This window comes from Coenobita brevimanus, chromosome 116, assembly GCF_032717465.1.
Source record: "Coenobita brevimanus isolate Jiangsu-jjx chromosome 116, ASM3271746v2, whole genome shotgun sequence".
Classification (NCBI taxonomy): domain Eukaryota; kingdom Metazoa; phylum Arthropoda; class Malacostraca; order Decapoda; family Coenobitidae; genus Coenobita; species Coenobita brevimanus.
The window spans coordinates 8531933-8556397 of NC_137069.1; the positions used below are offsets into that span (position 1 = coordinate 8531933).

The 24465-nt window shown below is 40.1% G+C and overlaps 1 protein-coding gene across 1 annotated transcript; it reads right to left on the minus strand.

Moving 5' to 3' along the window:
- Positions 1-6852: 6852 nt before the first annotated feature.
- LOC145418785 (uncharacterized) lies at positions 6853-23490 on the minus strand. The gene is made up of 3 exons (XM_080287118.1): positions 23424-23490; positions 13820-13972; positions 6853-7055 (listed from the first exon to the last, which is right to left on the minus strand). Exons 1-3 carry the CDS (start codon positions 23488-23490, stop codon positions 6853-6855), a joined length of 423 nt encoding a protein of 140 aa, XP_080143244.1.
- Between the last annotated feature and the right edge of the window lie 975 nt (positions 23491-24465).

Here is a 24465-nt window from a genome sequence, read left to right on the forward strand (position 1 = left end):
CAACATTCAATATAGGGAGTTTGCAAATGTAGACCAAGTTAGGGTAAAAACAGTGTAGGTAATGGCAACCCCTCCCAACATTCCTAGAGGTGCCATCCCAAGCTGAATAAAATCGTCTGTTGTCAGCAAGAATTAAGGACGTTGTGGTACTGAAAGGGTAAAGTGGACGGCTTCCCACATGGGGAGTGATGTGCCAAAATGGTGAGGTAGGGGAAAAAAAAAAAAAAAAAACAGACTGACTCACAAGATGTAGTTTCGAAGCACCCAATTTCTGATGGATTACTGGGCTTGTTTTGAAGTTATGTTGTTTTAACGGCTTACTGGATGCCATCTTGAAGTACAGAGATGTTTTGAAGCATTACTGGGTGTGTTGTTTTAAATATATATTGTTTTGATGACTTATCTGATGCAGTTTTGAAGCAATGTGATGTTTTGAAACAGTACTTGGTGTTTGTTTTAAAGTTACATTGTTTTGAGTGGCTTAACTGATGCAGTTTCGAAGCAAAATGACGTTCTGGAGCATTACAAAGCATTACTGGGTGTGTGGTTTCAAGGTTACATAGTTTTGATGACATACCTAATGCAGTTTTGAAGTATAGTCATCTGAAGCATTACTGGGTAAGTAGTTTTGAAGTTACGGTGTTCTGAAGCATCGTGTCTTGGAGAGTTTTGCAGCATTATGTTGTTTCAAAGTCAGGTGTTGTTCTGATGCTTGGAGTTGATTCAAAGCATGCTGTTTCGAAGCCTTTTGATGATTTGAAGCATTATGTTGATTTGAAGTGCTGTTTTGATCCAAAGTGTTTCAGAGGATGGCACTTTTCTGAGTTGTTCCAAGCATACTTGCGTCAGGTGAGCATAGTGCATACCAAAATACTTAGTTCACTGGAATAATCTGCTGAAGAAGAAGTAGTGGTTCAGTTTGCTTGTGTGGAGTATCAGATTTCAAGTAGTCTTTTGTTAATACTTCAATCTTCTATCTATACTTCCTTCTGATTTAACACAGTGCTTCATAATCCATCCTGTAAAGCAGCCTCGAGAGATGAAAAACCACAAAACACTCATAACAACTGTCGTAAGACATTTTTATGAGATTATTCCTCTTTAAAGACACCAAATGTTAAAATTAAGTAATAGGAGTCTCTCTGAATGTGTGAGGCATAACTGACACCCTAACTTACCTATTATTATCTCCTTGATCCTAGCTTGCTCCCCTCAGTTTGGCCAAATCTTTAAGGATACTTAGCTAGATAAGTGTCCGAATGACAGACAGTGACGGACCTGCGGTCTTGGCTGGGTTGCATGGGTCGAATCCTTAAGTCCTGGTGCTGGCTATATACAGTGCGCTCCCGTCAGCTAGCTTGCTTGAACGAAACTAACTAAAAATTGGCGTATATTCTCCTTCACTGATTTCAGAGATGCCAAATATTATTTAATTACAATTATTTTAACACACTGAATTGCTTCATGAAATTTACAGGGAAGGTCTAACTTAACAAGGTAATCTTAGTTCAAAACTAAAACTAAAACCAAATATTATCTACATTAATATAAGACTTTCTTCCGTTTTCCATGTCATCATACCACGCATGCTCAGTCATGTACATGGAATATTCCTATCATTATAGGTATCTATACACGTATTTACATCGTAGTTGTCCAAAAAAGGTTAAATGCAGTAGCATTTAATTTATTAATAATGAAGACTATTAACCAGAAAACTAGAGCAAATTCCTAGATTATTAAACCTCTTTGAATCAGCACTAATACGTTCTCCGGTAAATTCCTCTGCTTTCAACAGGCACAACTATATCGAATGATGTGCGTATGCCGCTACACACAGGATGTCTCCCTCTCGGGGAAATGTTTCCACAGTAGCCATCATTATCATCATCATCATCATCATCATCATCGTCCTAACCCACTAACGAATGAGAAACGGTCATCATCATCATCGTCGTCGTCATCCTAACCCACTAGTAACTGGGACAATATAAAAGGAAATATCTAACTTACTCTTGTAGCTGTATAAGGACATGAACTTGGGCATATAAGAACCCATTATGGCACTCAGACTCTACAAGCAAAGGACTGACTTACATGATCACCTCTGAAGTGTGGTGTTGCTTTGAAGTGTGGCGTTGCTTTGAGGTGTGACGTTGTTTTGAAGTGTGGTGTTGCTTTGAAGTGTGACGTTGCTTGGATGTGTGTTGTTTCGGAAAATGATGTTAACTCGAACTATTGTATTTCAAACCACAATATTGTTTTGAAGCTTGTTTCAAAGTGATCTTGTCTTGAAGAATGGTACTTTGAGCTATGGTGCTGAAGTGACTGCATTAATAGTGTTGTCGAAATACTTATCCCTCATCAAAGAGGAACAGTTGTTTGGTTTCCCCTTTGACACAATATCAAAGTGGTGTTTCAAAGTGGTGTTGTTTTCAAGTAGGGTCCTTTTTTTAAGTATAGTACTAAAGTGGCTGTCTGTAGTTAATGGTCTTGTCAAATTACCCAGCTCTCTAAATATCCCACTAAATCAGAATGGTTGTTTAGCTTGACCTTTGACCCAGTGTTCATGCCATCATCAGTGACCACAATTCAACACCTAACTTCAGTACTGATCACCTAAACCATCGTCAAAAGGTGAATACACTCCAGATGTGCCAGATAAAATGATAAAAATACACTCAATACACTCCAAGTCAATCAACCCTACATAATAATTTCTGGAAAGCAGCCCAACCCACAATAATGTTTTTTTTTTCTCTCTCGATTTTATAACTAAGACAAATATTCTTCTGTCGACCTTCCGAATATTTTACCGTGGATTCACAAACAGATTTACGATAAATTACCTGCCATAACTAAGATTCGTTTTACTGGAAAGACAAGGGGAATGAATAACTGAATCTTTCCAAGTCCACATCATCCTACAGTCACAAGTCTTACATCCCAGTCCATCCGCCTACAACCTGCCACTCACAGATTTATTTATTTATTTTTTTTACCTCTCACTCCCAGGACTTTTTTTTTTTTTTTAACTCTTGCTGCCTCCAGACGATTTTATTCAGCTCTGGAAAAAAGGCCTCTTGTACTAAAGGGGTTTACTGACTCTACCTAACCCCTGCTGTGAAAAAAATGGTCTGTCTTAAAGATGAATACAATCGTCTGGAATTGGCAATGGGGAAAAAAAATCATCCTTCAGTTTTCAATGGAAACTCGAATCCACCTCTCTGTCTCTGTCTGTCTGTCTGTCTGTCTGTCTCTCTCTCTCTCTCTCTCTCTGCAGACGGTTTTATTGAGCCAAGGAAGAATTTTTTAGCAGTGAAAAAAAAAAAAATGGTGAAAGTTGCAATATACTGAACTTATTAATTAACCTCAGATTTTATTTATTTTTTATTTTTTTGCAATTTATTTCACGTGGATAAATGTCAGAAAAAAAAAGTTTTACGGACCTGTACCCTTTCCATTGCGCTTCTTCGTGACTAGCAGTGTATTTCAGCGACGGTACAACGGCTCCGCAGCCTTTCCACAGCACTTCTTCGTGACTAGCATCATATTCTAGTGTTAATCTAATCCACATCTCGGCAGTGAAGATGGAAGGACGGCAATTTTTAGGCCAAGTTAGAGGGGAAAGGAGTATAGAAGAGGAGGAGTTCAGGAAGGATCCATCTAACTCTTCCTGAGATGAATAAAAACATCTGAAGATAGAACATACAGATCATCGGTGTGAAGGGATATTAATTTCACCTCACTCCTCTCATGTCTCTTCCCTCACTTCAACTATTCACAAAACTTTTGCTGACACTGTTTCTCTTCACTAACTTTTACTCATGTTCAATTTTTTCTACTAATTTAATTTCTCTTCCCTAACATCCCTTTACTTCATACACCTCATCTCATGCCTTTCCTCCCCTCGCCTCACTTCTTTACATTTCATATCATTTTAACCTACAGGTACTCCAGACATTGCTTCTTGTCACTTCCCTAGCCTTCTCTCCTTTATTCCTTCATCTCAAAACTTCCCCTTACCTCACCCTCTTTATCTACACTTCCCTTCCCTTCATTTTAGTCACTTCATGCTATTTACTATTCTGTCAACCCTGGAACTTCATGTCACTTCACTCATCTTCATTTATTTTCAACTTTCTCTCACTTCACCTCAATCATCCCAGCTAACTTCAACCCTCACACCCTGTCTCTCAAACTCACAAAGATTTCTCATATCCATCTGCTCACTCGTCTTACTATGCTCATCTCACGTCAAGCTTTATCTCACCTCAGCTCCATGATCAGTTTCCAAAGATCGTAGAGCTTTCAGATTCCTTGATATATATATATATATATATATATATATATATATATATATATATATATATATATATATATATATATATATATATATTTCCATAACTTAAAAATACATATAAAGTTACTCATCGACTTGTACTGTTTTCATTTTTTTCAGTTTTCTTGTTTTTTTTTTTTTGTTTTTTTTTTCATTTTTAAAATTAACATATCAGTTTACTCATAGACAGCTACATTTAAAATTTTCATACTCTTTCTCACTCTGAAATAGGATACATCTCTCATTAATTCACTTATCGTCTTTTAGATATCCAGTTTCATTTTGTTTCGGATGTATTAACTATATTTCACATCACTCACTCAAATTATTTCAACTCACACTTCTTCATCTATGGTTCCAGAACTCTGGATTTCAATTCTTCATCTCTCTCTCTCTCTCTCTCTCTCTCTCTCTCTCTCTCTCTCTCTCTCTCTCTCTCTCTCTCTCTCTCTCTCTCTCTCTCACATACACACACAAAGACAGCTTATATCAACTTCTTCACTCAGCAAACTCACCTAAGTAACCCTCACACTTTCTAACATTCCAGAGTTTCAGTTCCTTCTTCTATGTTCTAACTTATAAGCCCTTTTAACTAAACTTTCCTTAGCATATCACTAACTCTCCTTTCATTCTAGCTCACTTCATTTTTCTTATTCAATATTCTGATCGTTTAAGACATTGCTTCTTGTCACTTCCATAGCCTTCTCTCCTTCATTCTTTCATCTCAAAACTTTCCCTTACCTCACCCTCTTTATCTACACTTCCCTTCCCTTCATTTTAGTCACTTCATACTATTTACTATTCTGTCAAACCTGGAACTTCATGTCACTTCACTTATTTTCATTCATTTTCAACTTAGTCTCATATTCTTCTATAATTTTTGCTCGCAAACGATCCCACTTTTCTCAGACCACTTCCGCTCTCTGATTCACAGCTCCAGTTGTCGTAATGCTTCCAGATTTCCAGATTTTAACTTCCTCATAATTCTAGCTCACAACTGATCTCACTTTTCTCATCTCATATCTCTTCTCACCTCGGCTCACTTCTCTTCTCTGATCCATTTTTTCTGTCGTCGTAAGGCATTTTTTCACTTTTAATTATTCTCGCGCACTTCTCTTATCTCAAATCTCGTCTCACACCGCTGGCTAGGCTCATCTCATCTCAAATCTCATCCCTTTTTGGCTCACTTCTCCTCCCTGATCCATAGTTCTAATTGTAAGGCTTCCCAATTTCATTCTTTTTTTCCTTCCCAATTTCTCTCCACTTTTCCTTCCCAGTTTTCCTCTATTTTTCCTTCCCAACTCCTCTGTTTTTCTCTCTTTATTTTCCAACACAATTTTTCTCTATTTTCCTTCCAATTCCTCTCTTTATTTTTCTCTTTATTGTCCTCCCCATTTCCTCTCATTATTTTTCTCTATTTTCCTTCCTATTTTCTCAATTAATTTTTCTCTTTATTTTCCTTCCCAATTCCTCTTTTTGTTTTAATCTATTTTCCTTCTTAATTTCTCTTTATATGTCTCTTTATTTTCCTTCCCAATGCCTCTCTCTATTTTTCCTTTCTAATTCTCAAACACTTAGGTGGGCTGTCTTTTTCATTAGGGTTTTCGAAAGAGGATTGAGCTCACAGAGAGAGAGAGAGAGAGAGAGAGAGAGAGGAAGTATGCAGAAAAAAAGAAAGGATATGAGGAAAGAGAGAATAGGACATGGGAATGCTTAAAGAAAACGAGACAAGCTAAAAATATAAGCAAAGAAGTTACATTAGGGGAGACTCGTGTAGATCCCAGATAGAGACCTTCACCATATAGACGAAAACGACGAGGAAGGAAACAAGAAAAGTCGTGGAGAAAGAGAGAAAAATATGGTAAAAGGCGAAACAAGACGAGAGGCTAAACAAGTGAAGAAGTTGCAATAGGAAGGGGGGGGGAGGGTCTCATGTAAATCACAGGCATAGACCTACCCTATGAAATAAAAAGTCTAAAAAGCAAAAATGAAGAAAAATACTCATGAAGAAAAAGCAAGGGGGATGAAAAATAGTCAAATCTTAGAGAAAACATGAAGAAAAAGAGAATGAAAAAGGGTAGTCAGAGAGAAAATGGGATAGGGGAAAGAAAATAAGCAGAGAAACTCATGAAGAAACAAGGGAAAGAAAAAGGGTAGTCACGACTTAGAGAAAACGAGAAGACAAGAGGGGAGAAGAGTTGCCACGCTGAGAGGGGAGAAAATAGTCACAGCTTTGAGAAAATGAGAAGGAAGATGGGAAAAAAGAAAAAGGACAGTCACAGCTTAGAGAAAACGAGAAGAGAGAGAGGGGGAAAAATAGTAGTCAAAGCTGAGAGGGTAGAAAATAGTTACTGCTTAGAGAAAATGAGATGAAAGAGGTAAAAAAGAAAGAGGGCGGTGACACCTTAGAGAAAATGAGATGAAAGAGGGAAAAAAGAAAGAGGGCGGTCACACCTTAGAGAAAATGGGGTACGGAAAAAGGAAAATGGAGAAGGCAACATCAGGGGGACTCAGGTAGACCCCAGATAGAGGACCGCCGCCAGAGACACCACTCCTATTAGCCCCGTCCACCGTAGACTAGAGGCTGAGTTGCAGTAGGAGAAGTCACAGGAGCAGACCCGGCGGATGAGGACCCGGGTCGTGTAGGTCTCGCACGTGTTGGTCATGATGGTGTCGTTGGTGGCGCAGTTTCGGTGGAAGCTCTCGACCTCCTCTGAGGGGAAGAAGAAGAGGTTTATGTTATAGGGAGGCGTCGCAGCTCCCTTTCCATACCGATTATCTTGCATACTTGGCTTTTAATATTTCCTGGCATGCTTTTTTTTTTTTTTTTATCGTTTTAATATGGACTGCAGCAAATACGAGAATCATGAGTGTAATGTTTGGAATAAATCGCTAAGGAAGAGGTGTAAGGGAATAACCAAAATATTTTAAATACGATCTATAGACCACGCGGACAATTCTATCCGTTTTAGACGGTCGGGACGTAATGTTACGAGAGAGAGAGAGAGAGAGAGAGAGAGAGAGAGAGAGAGCGAATCACCATGCATACGTAATATACTCCCAGCCTGCATGAACAGCAGTCAGTGAAGGTTTGGTTAGTAATTTATTGGCATGAATTAATATTAACCATTTTTTAATCAATTTTATTTATAAATTTCTCATTATCTTTCCTTTATCTCTATTGATTACAATTATTTTATAGTTTATTTTTCAGGTAATTATAAAAATGTTCTTTAAAAATTCGTCTGATTTACCCATCTACAGCCAGACTCCTTAATCCCATAAGGGGTAGCCACAATCAAATCGCCTCCATGTTGCCCTGTCCCCTGTCATTACGCTGCCCTCCCCCCAGCTCGCACCCCCTCTCTATACCTCTCTACTTCATCCCTCCATCTCATCCTCAGTTTACTCTTTATTTCATTTATCCCTGTTTTTTTCTTTTATAAATTCATGATAAAATTGTCCCCGAAACTGTTTGTCAGAGATTCACTATATTGTGCATAAAAGTTCCCGGTCATGTCAAAGCGTGTTGGTGGAGGTGAGGCCAAAAATGGTGTATTTTTCACGTCACAGGTCAAGGTCAAACTTCCCAGTATGTTGACACGGGACTGTTCAAGAGGATGCTGTTAAGTTTTACAGCGTAATTTTCGTAATTTTCACCGATTTTTTTTTTTCGCCTGCACACACACACACACACACACACACACACACACACACACACACAACAATATATATATATATATATATATATATATATATATATATATATATATATATATATATATGGTGGTAGTTGGGGGCGCTCACCATCCACTCACTTAATGTAATGCTGCTCTCTGGTGTCTGCCCTGTCCTCTCCTCCATCCTTCTTTCCTTCCATCTTCTTCTATCCTTCTTTCCTTCCGTCTTCTTCTATGTTTCTTTCCTTCATTCTTTCCTCGTCCTTCTGCCTACGGGTGACTTTACACTCCCTCTTCTGTCTTTCATTCCTTCATTCTTTCCTCTTCCTTCTGCCTATGGGTGACTTTATACTCCCTCTTCTGTCTTTCATTCCTTCATTCTTTCCTCTTCCTTCTGCCTATGGGTGACTTTACACTCCCTCTTCTGTCTTTCATTCCTTCATTCTTTCCTTTTCCTCCTGCCTATGGGTGACTCTGCACTGAGTGACAAGCCAAATGGTTTCCTGTTCACCAGGAAACCATTTACTACGCTGGGTGGTAACCAAATAACCAAATTTTGGCGCCTGGTGGTTTAGTGGGTAATTATTGTGCTCCAATCGGATTGAGCCGGTGAAGGTATATATCCAAGGGATGGTTGGGGTTTATTGCTCACGTAATGCCACTCAGGGATGAGTGAGGCTGGTCACTCTCATCTTAAATGTCAGGACCAACTGCCTAGCCCCGGGCTCCTACGCTCCTCACGGGGCAACGTAGGATTGGATGATGGATGGATATATATATATATATATATATATATATATATATATATATATATATATATATATATATATATATATATAACACACATACATCTATCTATCTATATATCTAGGCTGCTTCCCCCAAGTAAAGGGTGGTAGCCGAGACAGGACGACACACTCCCAATTTGCTCATCCACTCAAACATTCATTCGCATGCATGAATGGCCACACACACACACACACACACACACACACACACACATATCTATCTATCTATCTATATAATCGGTCTATCTATCTATCAATCTATATATACATACGACACCTAAGAACTTCCTTCTACCTAGTCATATCTGTTGTGTACAAACTTTTCACAAACGTCATGTGTGTGTGGCCAGTATTATATACATATCATGTATTCCTTGCATCCTTCTTGTCCCTGTTATAATAGCCAAGTATATATATGTATGTATGTACGTATGTATGTATGTATGTATGTGTGTCCTGTATCACACATGTATCATCTATGTATCATGAATGTATGCTCGCTGTATCCAGTTATAACAATCCACGGTACGGGTGTATGTATGTATGTATGTGTGTACTGTATGTGCTGTATGTGTCTATGTATGTATGTATGTATCATCTACGTATCATGTATGTATCGTCGCTGTATCCAGTTATAACAATCCACGGTACGGGTGTGTATGTATGTACGTACGTATGTATGCATGTATGCATGCATCCGTGTGTATAGCCTTGCCAGTGGACTCCAACTCATTACCCTCATATGCTCGGCACGACATACCCCACGCTAGGGACACTGCCTACTGACGCTGATATACTAACATACAGTTCTTACCCTGTTGTACTAACCTACTTACTCTCATATTCGAACATACTTACTCTGATATACTTACATACTTACTTACTCTGAAACACTAACATACTCTGATATACTAACATACTTACTCTGATATACTAACATACTTACTCTGATATACTATCATATTTACACTGAAATACTAACATACTTACTCTGATATACTAACATACTGTACTTACTATGAAATACTAACATACTTACTCTGATATACTAACATACTTACTCTGATATACTAACATACTTAATCTGAAATACTAACATACTTACTCTGATACACTAACATACTTACTCTGATATACTAACATACTCTGAAATACCAACATACTCTGATATACTAACATACTCTGATACACTAACATACTTACTCTGATATACTAACATACTCTGATATACTAACATACTCTGAAATACTAACATACTTACTCTGATATACTAACATACTCCGAACTACTAACATACTCTGATATACAGACATACTCTGAAATACTTACATACTTACTCTGATATACTAACATACTCTGATATACTAACGAACTTACTCTGATATACTAACATACTCTGATATACTAACATACTCAGATATACTAACCTGCTTACTCTGATATACTAACATACTTACTCAGATATACTAACCTGCTTACTCTGATATACTAACCTGCTTACTCTGATATACTAACATACTTACTCTGAAACACTAACATACTCTATGCTAACATACTTACTGATATACTTACCTACTTACCCTGATATACTAACCTACTTACCCTCATATACTAACCTAATTATCCTGATATACTAACCAACTTACTTTCTCTGATATACTATCATACACCCAGGCATACTTACTGTGGTACACTAATCTACTTACTCAGTGGCATACTCACGCGAGTATACTCACTCAATCTAAGGCTTGTCTGTCTACTTAACACAAGGCCTACTTACTCTAATATACTAACTCACTAAGAAACCTACTTACAATACTTATCTACTCAAGCTTTCTAACGTATCCACTCTAGGCTGTCCTTCATTCTCTGTACTTACAAGTAGACCTACTTACAGATATTATATTTATTCGTAGGTATTTCCCCGATTTACTAACCTACATCATCATCATCATCACTATCATCATCACCGCTATCATCATCATCAACATAATCATCATCATCACCACCATCATCTTCATCTTCACCATCATCGTCATCACCATCATCATCACCACCATCATGACTATCACCATCATCATCATCATCACCATCATCATCACCATCATCATCATCATCATCATCATTCTAAAACAGGACCAAAGCCTCTCATTTTTCTCCACTCTGTCCTATTAGCTATTAACCTGTTCCATCCAATCCCAGCAAATCTGCAAAATCATCTCCCCATCTCGTCCTTTGTTTGCCTCTTCCTTTCACTCCATCTCTCAAACTTGTTCTCTGTCTGCCTCTTCCTCACTTTCCATCTCCCCATCTTGTTCTCTGTCTGCCTCTTTCTCTCGCTCCATCTCTCCATCTTGTTCTCTGCCTCTTCCTCTCACTCCATCTCTTCTCTGTCTGCTTCTTCCTCTCACTCCATCGCTTTGTCTTCTTGTCTGTCTGCGTTTCCCTCTCACTCTATCTCTCCTTATTCTTTGTCTGCCTCTTTCTCTCGCTCCATCTCTCCATCTTGGTCTTTGCCTCTTCCTCTCATTCCATCTCTCCATCTTGTTCTCTGCCTCTTCCTCTCACTCTACCTCTTCATCCCGGCCCGTGTCTGCCTCTTCCTCTCGCTCCATCTCTGGGCTGCCACTCAGTTACCCTGGCTGTCCATCTGTTATCTGTTCTACGAAGGACGTGACCTGCCCACATCCATTTATGCTTTTGGATTGTACTGATTATATCCTCTACCCTCCTCTATTCCCGTATCCACGAAGCTCTCTCTTTACTTCTCCATTTGATCCCTTATATAACCCTTCCCTTTCCCCTCTAGGAACCCTCCCTCTTCCCCTCTCAGAACCCCCCTCTTCCCCTCTTAGAACTCCCCTCTTCCCCTCTTAGAACCCTCCCTCTTCCCCTCGTTGAACCCTCCCTCTTCCCCTCTTGGAACCCCCATCTTCCTCTCGTTGAACCCTCCCTCTTCCCCTCTCGGAACCCCCATCTTCCCCTCTTTGAACCCTCCCTCTTCCCCTCTTGGAACCCCCCTCTTCCCCTCTTAGAACCCTCCCTCTTCCCCTCTTACCACTCCCAAATTAATTCTTTCTCCTTAACCAAAATGAAAAATGAAAAAAAAAAAAAGTATTCAAACTGAGGGCTTTAAAATCTCAAACTACTGTGGTAAGAGACGGATTTGTAAAGTTTCAATAATTTATCCATGAGGTGTAATAAAGATGAATTTGTTGCCTTTACTCATTCACGGTTTATTGATTTTTTTTTTTAATATTATACTTTTCATTCTTCTTTTTCTTCGTCATTATTATTAGCATCATCATCCTCTTTCTTGTTTATCATCATCATCATCATCATCATCATTGTTATTATTATTATTATTATTATTATTAGTAGTAGTAGTAGTAGTAGTAGTAGTAGTAGCAGCTGTTGTTGTTGTTGTTGTTGTTGTAGAAGCACCAGTACTAGCAGTAGCAGTACTAGTAGTTGCAGCAATGGCAGCAACAGCAGTATTACCATTATCATCATTATTACATTAACCACACAGTCTTCAATAACCAACTCTTACCGTATAATAAATAATACAGTACTAAAAACCAAATCCAGACCACTGCACCATTTGTCGAGCGGCATATAAGAGAGGAAAATTTACGTCCATTGCTCCTTCACGCATTGTTAAAGTTTTTCAGTACATCATAAACTTGAAGCGAACGTGGTTATTTACACTCATAACTCGAAAAAAGCCCCGAAAAAGAAGAGAGAGAGAGAGAGAGAGAGAGAGAGAGAGAGAACAGTGTGAGGAAGCCCGTTTTTGTGTGTGTGTGTGTGTGTGTGTGTGTGTGTGTGTGTGTGTGTGTGTGTGTGTGTGTGTGTGTGTGTGTGTGTGTGTGTGTAATTCACTGGGTCGGTCACTGGGTCGGTCAGGATCACTTGATGGTCGTGATCGTCAGCTTTTACCCTCCCGGGAGGGAGCTGAGAGCTCATATAGTCCGATCTAAGGGCAAGGCTGTGACCACACACCCACACACCCGTCCCCTTGCTCAAGGGGGACAGTAACCACCCACTTCGTCAGTGAAACTTTTTGCAACCTGAGCAAGGCCCGAACTCCCGTCCACCAGTTGGCAAGCGAGAGCGTTACCACTGCACCAGCGAGCGGTGTGTGTGTGTGTGTGTGTGTGAGAAAGAGAGAGAGAGAAGTGTGAGGAAGCCTGTTTTTTTGTGAGAGAGAGAGAGAGAGAGAGAGAGAGAGAGAGAGAGAGAGAGAGAGAGAGAGAGAGAGAGAGAGAGAGAGAGAGAGAGAGAGAGAGAATGTAAACAGAATGGGGATAATGAATGGATATGATGCATCTTGAGAGAGAGAGAGAGAGAGAGAGAGAGAGAGAGAGAGAGAGAGAGAGAGAGAGAGAGAGAGAGAGAGAGAGAGATGTAAACAGAATGGGGATAATGAATGGATATGATGCATCTTGAGAGAGAGAGGGAGAGAGAGAGAGAGAGAGAGAGAGAGAGAGAGAGAGAGAGAGAGAGAGAGAGAGAGATTCAGTCTCATCCGGTCTTATATATGGTTCAGAAACTCCCAGTGAAGATCAGCCAAGCTATATGAAGTTTATCTATCTATCTATCTATCTACAGTATCTATCTATAAAATCTGTCTATCTATCTATCGAGAGTCCAGTGTGTGAGAAATTAGAGCTAGCTTCCACTCTCACCATTAATATCGTAGACGGTCACCGATTCAGAGAGAGAGAGAGAGAGAGAGAGAGAGAAATTAGAGCTAGCTTCCACTCTCACCATTAATATCGTAGACGGTCAGAGAGAGAGAGAGAGAGAGAGAGAGAGAGAGAGAGAGAGAGAGAGAGAGAGAGGTAATCCAGTGTGAAAGAAATTAGAGCTAGCTTCCACTCTCACCATTAATATCGTAGACGGTCAGAGAGAGAGAGAGAGAGAGAGAGAGAGAGAGAGAGAGAGAGAGAGAGAGAGAGAGGTAATCCAGTGTGAGAGAAATTAGAGCTAGCTTCCACTCTCACCATTAATATCGTAGACGGTCACCGATTCACAGCCCAAGTCGCAGGATCCGGACTCGATCTGCTCCTCAGTGAAGTTGGCGTCCATGCAGCCGTCTATCCTCGAGCTGTTGCTTCGAGGAGAGTAGCTGCAGAGGAAACACTCCACGCTGAGGCCTGGACGGGCAGGAAAACGAGGAAAATCAGCGAGGAAAATTGGGTAGGGAAATTGAGTAGGAAATCAGGAAAAATGTGATGCAGTAAGTTGCTGCACAAGAAACACTTCACGCTGAGGCCTGAATGGCAGGAAAATCAGTAAAATCAGGTAGGAAAATTGGGTTGTAAATAAGGAATCTATGGTAAAAAATTTGGGCAGGAAATCAGGAAAATGTGGTAAGACAAATGGGTAGGAAATCAGGAAAATATAGGTAGAAAATTGGGTAGGAAATCAGGAAAATATATGAAAATTGGGAAGGAAATCAGGATAATTTAAGAAAATTGGGTAGGAAATGAAAATATAAGAAAATTGGGTAGGAAATCAGGAAAATATGGCAAAAAATTGGGTAGGATTTCAGGAAAGTATGGTAAGAAAACTGAGTAGGAAATCAGGAAAATACGGTAAGAAAATTGGGTAGGAAATCAGGAAAATACGGTAAGAAAATTGGGTAGGAAATCAGGAAAGTATAAGAAAATTGGGTAGGAAATCAGGATAATATGGTAAGAAAATTTGGTAGGATATCAGGATAATATGGTAAGAATATTGGGTAGGAACAGAGGAAAATATGGTAAGAAAAATAGATAGGAAACAGGAAAATAAGGTAAGAAAATTGGGTAGGAAATCAGGAAAATATGTGGTGGTGGTGATGATTATGATGGTTCGAGGAGAGAAGCTGCAGAGGAAACAGTTCACGCTGAAGCCTGAAAAGGGAGGAAAATGAGGCAGGAAAATCAGGAAAGGTGATGATAATGATTCGAAGAAAGTGCCTGCAAAGGAAACACTCCACGCTGAGGCCTGAGGAGGAGGAAAATGTGGTAAGAAAATTGGGTAGGACATCAGGTAAAATGTGGTGGTGGTGGTGGTGGTGGTGGTGGTGGTGATGATGATGATGATGATGATGATAATGATGAACTGTCGCATCATCTCACACTGCCGCATGTCACACACACACACACACACACACACACACACACACACACACACACACACACACACACACACACACACACACACACACACACACTGCCTCATCCCCCCCCAGGCCCCCACACCCACTCTCCTTCACCCCCACCCCCAACATCACCGCCACCCTAACCCCCAACCTTATCCCTCCACTTCCACATCCCCCCTCCCTATCCCCCACCCCCATCTCACACAATATAAAAACTGGCTTCGTCTAAACAGCAGTCTCTCTCCTTGCCCAGATAATCACAAGGCTCAGTGTAAATGTAAACTGCTGGTCGAGAAAGCCGGGCCCTTTACCTCGTTGCAAAGGACAAAGGGAGGAATTAAGCGCCTGACAAAGAAAGGGAGATTCCGCCTTCTGCAACACACGCAAGGCTCTGCAACACACGCCCAGGTTGCACGGGTTTATTCTCCTCAGAGCTTCGGGATTAAAAGCGAAGGTTAGAATAATTTAGAATAATGGAATTTTTAATGTACACAATAATAAACACCTTGATTTACTGCATGGCGTGTCTGGCGCTGGAGTGGGGGCCTTCTCGCTGTGGCACTGATATGATTATAGTTTTTTCACACTAACCTGGCCTAGATTTTCGTTCCATTGTAGCTTCCTTCACGAAGGTCAATAGTTGGAAAAGGCAATACTATGACTTTACATCCTTTCCACAAAACATCTTCGTGACTAGTATCATAATTTTGTGTTAATACGTTGTTACAATTTGGAATTCAAGATGGAGAGATGGCAATTTTAGGCCACGTTAGAGTAAAACGAGTATAGTTGGCTCTGCAGCTTGGTTATAAAAACATATCTCCCCTCCCCCTCTCCATGCCCACTGAAAGGAGGACGGTGGACTGCAAGAGGAGGGCAACGTAAGCCTGCAGTTCACCGGGTTCACGTTCAGATAAGCCTGGGATTACAGCTACTACAACTGCTAGGATTTGGGGATCATACGAAAGGGTAAAAATAGTCTAATTTGTTCCGAATAATTTAGCTACTTAAACACAGTGGTGCGTCTCCTTAGTTACTAATTCTTTTTGTTGTTAGGCGGTAAGATCCCTGTCATAAAGAAAGAATTACCGAAACTTATATATAATTCGGTGATTCGCTGGGACTGGATGGAACAAGCTGAGGAAAAATATGGGAGAGGTCTTTGTTCTGCATTAGTCTGACTCAGCCTGATGATGATGATGATGATGATGATGATAACGTTCATTTTCTTGTGCAACTAAAAGATGATTTTCGAAGTAATTGTGCAGAGGAGTTTTAAAGGAGATTCGTACGGCTGTGTGTGTGTGTGTGTGTGTGTGTGTGTGTGTGTGTGTGTGTGTGTGTGTGTAAAAAGCCGGCATTACTGCGTGTACGCTCTTTGTGTGGACATGTCTAAAGGGACTTAAATACTTGTGTGTGTGTGTGTGTGTGTGTGTGTGTGTGTGTGTGTGTGTGTGTGTGTGTGTGTGTGTGTGTGTGTGTGTGTGTGTGTGTGTGTGTGTGTGTGTGTGTGTGTGAGAGAGAGAGAGAGAGAGAGAGAGAGAGAGAGAGAGAACTCACATCCAGGGTACAAACGTAGACTAAAAAAAAGGTCACCTAATATTTCACCTGTATTTCTCACTTTCCTCTGCTGGCTATTATTGCTAAGCTGCGAGAGGCTTGGTATAATTCCCTGCCCATATATACAAAAGTTCGCTTAATATTTTACCTCCTCTGCTTCTCACTTTCCTCAGCTGGCTAGGATGAGGGAGACTTGGTTGAGATATCATCAGGGTCAGGGGAGTCAAAACAAGGGCTTATATGGTCGAAGGGCGATGTAAGGTCACGTTCATTATCCTTACCTTGTCCTTAATGTCCCTTGAGCTGTAGGGAAAATGGATCTGGTACGGACCTTCTGCAGGGGAACTGATGATAGGTGGGAGAGGCAAGGCTACGACTGGCCAGGGTTGTATCCAAAATCGTCACTGGGAATGTTTCACACAAAAATACACGAAAATGCTTGAACCCACACACACACACACACACACACACACACACACACACACACACACACACACACACTGCAGAAACAAACATAGCGACTTCAAATAAACTCAGAGCAGCGGGAAACGCATTACAAATAGAGGTGAAAGGCGGCATTTTTAAACTCTGTCTGTCTTCAAACGATTTAATCCACACACAAAAACAAAAAGAAAGAAAGAAAGAAAAGTAGCTAATTCAAACAAGATCAGAGCACTGGGGAACGTACAACGAACAGAGGTGAGAGGTGACAATGCGCTGGACACCGTAAAAAATATTATAATATATTCGTCTGGTGGTTCACAAAATGCATAAAACGAGAAAAAATACAGCAAAATCACATAAAACTGAGACAGACAGGGAATTTAAAACATAACAGAGGTGAGGGTGATATCGTTAATGCACTGGACACCGTCAAAAAATATTCTAGATACAATAAATCCGCCTGCTGGTATAAGAAAAACATAAAAAAAGAAAAAAATGCAGCAAAATCGCAGAAAACTGAGAAAGACGGGGAACGTACGAAACACAGATGAGAGGTGGCAACGTAAAGAACAGGGCATGATCAAGAAATATTCTGGTTACAATAAATTCGTCTGGTGGTATAAAAACACATAAAAACGAGAAAAAAATGCAGCAAAATCACATAAGATTCAGAAAGACGAGGAAAGTACGACATAAGAGAGGTGAGAGGTGGCATCATGAAGCACTGGGCATCATAAAAAAAATATTCTAGTTATAATACATTCGTCTGGTGGTATGAAAAACACAAAAAAAAAAACGAGAAAAAATGCAGTAAAATCACATAAAACTCAGAAAGACAGGGAACGTACGGCATAGAGAGGTGAGAGGTGGCATCGTAAAGAACAGGGGCATCATTAAAAAAAAATATTCTAGTAATAATAAATTCGTCTGGTGGTATAAAAAAAAAAAAACACTAAAAAAACGAGAAAAAATGCAAGAAAACCACATAAAACTCAGAAAGACGGGGAACGTACGAAACACAGGTGAGAGGTGGCATCGTAAAGCACTGGACATCAAAAAAAAATTCTGGTAATAATAAATTCGTCTGGTGGTATAAAAATCACCTATACAGTATACGAGAAAAAACAGATAAATCACATAAAACTCAGAAAGACGGGGGACGTACGACATCGAGAGGTGAGAGGTGGCATCGTTAATGCATTAGACACCGCCAAAAAAAATCTAGTTATAATCAATTCGTCTGGTGATATAAAAAAAAAATGCATAAAAACTAGAAAAAATGCAGGATAATCACATAAAACTCAGAAGGACAAGGAACGTACGACATAACAGAGGTGAGAGGTTGCATCGTAAAGCACAGGGCCTCATTAGAAAATATTCTAGTTATAAGAAATGTCTGGTGGTATAAAAAAAAAACATAAAAACGAGAAAAAAAAAATCACATTAACCTTTAGACAGGGAACGTACGACAGAGGTGGGAGGTGGCATCGTAAAACAATGGGCATCGTCAAAAAAAAAAAAAAAAAAAAATATATATATATATATATATATATAAAACTAGTTATAATACATTCGTGTGGTTGTATAAAAAAAAACAAAAAACGAGAAAAAAAATGCAGCAAAATCACATAAAACTCAGAAAGACCGGGAACGTAGATCAGAGGTGAGAGGTGGCGTCATTTTAGCTCTGGTCGGCGTCATTTTCTGGTCTGTTTGCATTGATATTAGTAGACCTGATTACCAGCGTGGAAAATGGTCTGTTTACATCAGCTGGGGAATGAAATTAAAGTGTGCAGTACGTATGTTTAAGAGAGAGAGAGAGAGAGAGAGAGAGAGAGAGAGAGAGAGTTTTATCTTGCTTTGAACGTGGTCTGGGTTTAATATTAACAGGAAGACTTTTGTTCTCTAATTACGAAAGTTGTAGAACAGTGAGAGAGAGAGAGAGAGAGAGAGAGAAAGAGTGCGACTTCTAAAACCAGGGAACTGTTTTGGAATATAGTGCAAAATATAAGAATAAAACAGGACTGAGAGCTAAAAAATGAAAAAAATCCGGAAAAATGATTGGAAATTTCTATTCTATTCTATAGCCCGACGCCCTAATCCCGCAAAGGGTGGCTGCAGACAAAACGCCTCCAAGTCGCTCTGTTACCCACCATTTGACTACCCTCCCCCCAACTCACCCCTCCCTCCCTCATATACCTCTCAACTCCATCCCTCCACCTCATCCTCGGTCTACCTCTCCCTCTCCCTCCCTCCACCTCACCTACATACACCCTCTTAGTAAATCTTTCATTCTCCATTCTCTTCACATGTCCAAACCACCTCAGTGTATTTCTCCTAATCTTCTCAACCACATCCACATCCACCCCACAGCGTTCCTTCACTTCTTCATTCGTCAACCTGTCCCTCCACGTCACTCCACATGCTCCTCTCAGGTAACTCATTTCCACTGCTCTCACTCTTGACTTGTTCCCCTCTTGCAAGGTCCACGCCTCGCTTCCATACGTCAGGGTAGGGATCACAATACTATCATGCAGTGACTTCTTAACTTCCATACTCACCTCCCTATTTCTCATCACTGCTTTCAGTGTACCAACAACCTTCCTTCCCTGCTGTACCCTTTCACGCACTTCATCCCCCAGAGTTCCATCCTTACTCATCACACTACCCAAGTACTTGAATGCACTCACATTCTCCATATCCTCACCATCCAACCTCACTGCACACTCTGTGACTTCATTCCTCTCAAACACCATAACTTTACTTTTGTTTACATTAACTTTCAGATTCCTCCTCCTACACACTGTCCCAAATTCATTCACCAAAACTTGCAACTCCCATTCATCTTCACTCAACAGTACTGTATCATCAGCAAACAGCAACACAGGAAGCTTCCAAATCTCACCCTCATTCATTAGAGCCACCCCCACACCCACTGCCCTACCCTGCACCTCCTTTACAACCCCATCCATGTATATATTAAACAGCAATGGAGACATCACACAACCCTGTTTCAGTCCCACATTGAGATCAAAGAACTCACTCAGCTCACCATCCACTAGCACCGTAACCCTAGCTCCCTCGTACATATTCTTCACAGCACTCAACAATTTCCCCTCCACTCCATATATTCTTAATACCTTCCACATACGTTGCCTATCTATTCTGTCATAAGCTTTCTCCAAGTCCATGAAGGCAGCATACCCTTTCCTTCCATTCTCTAGATACTTCTCCACTAAACATCTTAGAACAAATATCTGATCTACACACCCTTTTCCCTTCCTAAATCCCCCTTGTTCTTCTCCAACTAGCTCCTCTGTCATATGCCTAACCCTATCATTGAGTATTCTACCATATATTTTACCAGTCACACTAAGAAGGCAAATACCCCTATGGTTGCCACATACTTCTCTCTCCCCTTTTCCTTTGTATAAAGGAACAATTATACCTGATTTCCAGTCCTCTGGAACCCTTCCCTCTTCTCAAGCCAATCTACACAACTTCCATATCCACTCCACAACAATCTCACCCCCATACCTCAGCATTTCACCACACACTCCATCAATTCCTGGGGCCTTTCCCAACTTAATATTCTTCATCGCTTCCACTACTTCCGCCCTACTGATCTCTTCCTCCCTCCTCTCATCTCTTCTTCTTCCAGCCATTCCCCAACCGCTTATACTCGCACTGCTCTCACTCTCCACATTCAACAAATCCTCAAAGTGCTCCTTCCATCTCCTCAGTTTCTCTCTCTTCTCCACCAACAATCTATTATTCCTATCTTTCACTCCCCTACTATTTCCCCTTTCACACTGCCTTACTTTCTTTACCTCCTTCCAAAACAATTTCTTACTCTCCCTCCATTTCACACTCAGATTCCTCCCAAACTCCTCATCCACTTTCTTTTTACTCTCCTTCACCAGATATAAAAAGAATGATTATTTTTAGAAGCAATGCTGATCAATGTGAGAAGAAAAATATTATTATTTTTAGAAGCAATGCTGATCAATGTGAGAAGAAATATATTATTGGCCAAAACAAGAAAATAAATAACCAATACACCTGCGTTTGGGGATTGCTAGTATGAATAACTGTCACGTTGAAAATGTATGAATGTAATAAACTAAGTCGGTTGTAAAAAGGAGTTGAGGAATATGGAGATGGTAAATGTATTAATGTAAAAAAAAAAAAGTAATTTGTCTTGAGGAATATGAAGATAGTAAATGTTTCAGTGTAGAAAAATAAGTCACATGTAAAAAAGTGTAAAGGAATAATGAAGATAGTAGGTGATGATGAAGGAAGGATGGGACAAACCAAGGACGGCATTCTGGTGTTGTTAGGAAGCTTACTTAACACCTCTTCCTTACTGATTTATCTCTGATTCTGCTCCCTTAATATAGTCATGTGTTATTCATCCATGTCGACATTAAAGAGACTAAGAAGCTAAAGATGAGGATATGGATGGGTAGTCTGGAAAATAAATCGTTAAGGAAGAGGTGCTAGGGTGCCTTCTACGTGAACAACTTTCAGGCAGTGGATATTTGATGCTGATGGTGATGAGTGACGATGGCTACTCTTATATAGCGTTCAGCCACTACTGGGCCTTGGAAGCTGGCTGTGAAGCCTATGCCCAGAGTTGAGTACATAAAAAATTAATAAATAAAAATTACCACTACCACTACTACCACTACCACCACCATCACCACTATCTCCATCACCATTACCATCATCACCACAACTACTACCACCACCACCACCACCACTACTACTCTCTCTCTCTCACACACACACACACACACACACACACACACACACACACACACACACACACCTGCGTCCAAGAACCAGGTTAATGGGAGGAAAGTGGGCTGGTCTTGTTTTTGTTCTGGATTTTGTTATTGTTGTTGTTGTTGTTACTGGGAACTTTGGAAACTAACACACAAGTACTTAATAACAACAAGACCTATTTTCAGGGGGTATGCTTTCCTGGTCCTACCTCCACCTCACCCCCACCCCCTACCTGCCCCCACCCCACCCCGACACTTTCATTCTCGTAATAAGACCTCAAATCACCCTCACCTGTGTGGGGCTCGAACCCACCTCGGCACTGTACATCTAAAAGATGTGGCCGTCACGAAATTAAGACTTTTTACCTGTCAGCCCCCCCTCCCTACACACCTATGACCTCCATTCTTTAAAACGCAGTGTGTCCAGGCATCTTGAACTGTACGGAGCGTGAATTTGTCTATCTGGTTATCTTGTTTTTATTTCCTTCTTGGAGGGAACGACCTTGCGGGCTTCTGGTCTTTGGTTCCTTCTTCCATTAAATAAAATCTAAAATAAATTGGCTCTCTAGTTATTTTTTTTTTTTGTGGGGGGGGGGAGAATTTGTCGCGTAGGCCTTTGGTTCCTTCTTCCTTGCATTTAAAAAAAATCTGGAATATCAGACCTCCAAATCGATATATTCTAAATTAAAGAAGTGGTGCCAAGTCAAAGCAAACCCGTCCCCGGCAGTCATTTTAATGCTGACGTATAAACACAACAGGATATCTAGTAAAAGATGTCACATATCAAATTTGGAGTACACTGGGTGAAAATTGACGATTTTCTGCCAATTTGTAATTTTAGGCCCTACCCACCTGACACTGATCCCCCTACCGCTAACTGGGGGGTGGCCCCCCTGATGTAATGAGGCATGTTATAGGATGCAGATTTGAAAGATGCACCTTGAGGTTTTGGTTTCAGGTCGATATGACGAATTTGAAAAGGATTATGGAGAAAAAACGAAAAAAAAAAAAAAAAAACATTTTATTACATTCTTTGGCCCTACAGCCAGGCCCTTGGCCCAATTTCGCCCCAAATTTTACCAGGTGATCAGGTCATAGCCCATCATCCCTGTAATTTTAGTAAAAATCGCACCAATAGTTTTCGCGTAAAGTTGTTAACAAACAGACAGACAGACAGACAGACAGACAGACACACACACACACACACACACACACACACACACACACACACACACACACACACACACACACACAAATAAATAAACAAACAAACAAGGAGACAAACAGTGAAAAAAAAAAAGTCTCTGAGCCCCTCCGGGGCGGGAACGGGTAATGGAAATCGCCTGGGTAAAGAAGAAAAAAATTATTACAAATTCCTAAATACGCCACCAAATGCAAGAAGGAAAAAAAAAATCGTTCTAACCAATTGGAATATTTTTGAGCCTCCATGAATTTTTTTGACGTTTATGAGGCAGTGAAAGAAAACTATTGAATCATGCTGTAAATATATATTTTTCTCTTTCGTTAAGATTTCGAAATTGGTAATAAGGTCCATATGGGGAGGTGAAAGTTTTTGGAAACTTAGGGTTGTCTAAACTGGTGCAGAGAGAGAGAGAGAGAGAGAGAGAGAGAGTCACAGAAACCTAAGATTTTTTCTTTTTTACTTACCAGGCGTTAGTAGTGCCAGTGTGACCAGCAGGGTAGAAAGGGCCGCCCACAGCCACCGACCCGCCATCACAGCCTGTCCGAAGAAGACGGAGAAAAAAGAAATGTAATGTCCTCTTCTCAAAACAGAGTGAGCGAAAGTAAAAAAAAAAAAAAAAAAAAAATCGATGGAGGAAATTTAAGTTAGAATTGTACGTGTCAGATGTGTTAGCCTGTATTTCATAATTTGCAGTGTGTGTGTGTGTGTGTGTGTGTGTGTGTGTGTGTGTGTGTGTATGCGCTGTTTGTTTGTAGGCGTGTGTGTGTGTGTGTGTATGCGCTGTTTGTTTGTAGGTGTGTGTGTGTGTGTGTGTGTGTGTGTGTGTGTGTGTGTGTGTGTGTGTGTGTGTGTGTGTGTGTGTGTGTGTGTGTGTGTGTTAATAAATATTTTATAAATATTTTGGGATAACCCGTATCATTGCTACACTTCGATACTGTTTCTACTTTAACTTGGCCTAAAACTGCCACCCATCCGTCTTGAACGCTACGTTATACAGGGACAGTAGAATATGATGCTAGTCACGATTAAGTGCCATGGAAAGGATGTAGAGAGGTATCAAAATCCTTTTCAAGCCAATGATCTTCGTGATATAAGCTGCAAAAGGACGAAAATCTGGACCAATTAAGGTGAAAGGAGTATAGCAGAGAGAGAGAGAGAGAGAGAGAGAGAGAGAGAGGCCACGTTTGGAGCGAATTAGTGAAGAAATAAAGGAATGATATATAGAAGAATTTTCACACCCCTCAGTTTCCAAAATTTTTCCACCCCCCTGTATGGACTTTGGTAATCTCAAAATCTTCGATACTGAAGAAAAAAATATATATATACAACATGATTCAATAGTTATATTTCACTGCCTCATAAACATAAAAAAAAATCATGGATGCTCAAAAATATTCACATTAGTTAGAATGATTGTCTTTTCTCCTTGCTTTCGATGGCGTATTTAATAATTTTTATTATTTTTTATTCTTTCTTTATCGAGATGACTTTCATTTACTTGAGAAT

Excerpts from the sequence above, each read along its gene's own strand:
- LOC145418785 (XM_080287118.1), bottom strand. The coding sequence starts at position 23,490 with ATGGCGGGTCGGTGGCTGTGGGCGGCCCTTTCTACCCTGCTGGTCACA. Across the intron at positions 13,973-23,423 it reads ACTGGCACTACTAACGCCTG|GCCTCAGCGTGGAGTGTTTC; the intron begins GTAAGTAAAAAA and ends CTGCCCGTCCAG. Across the intron at positions 7,056-13,819 it reads GACCGTCTACGATATTAATG|AGGAGGTCGAGAGCTTCCAC; the intron begins GTGAGAGTGGAA and ends TCTTCCCCTCAG.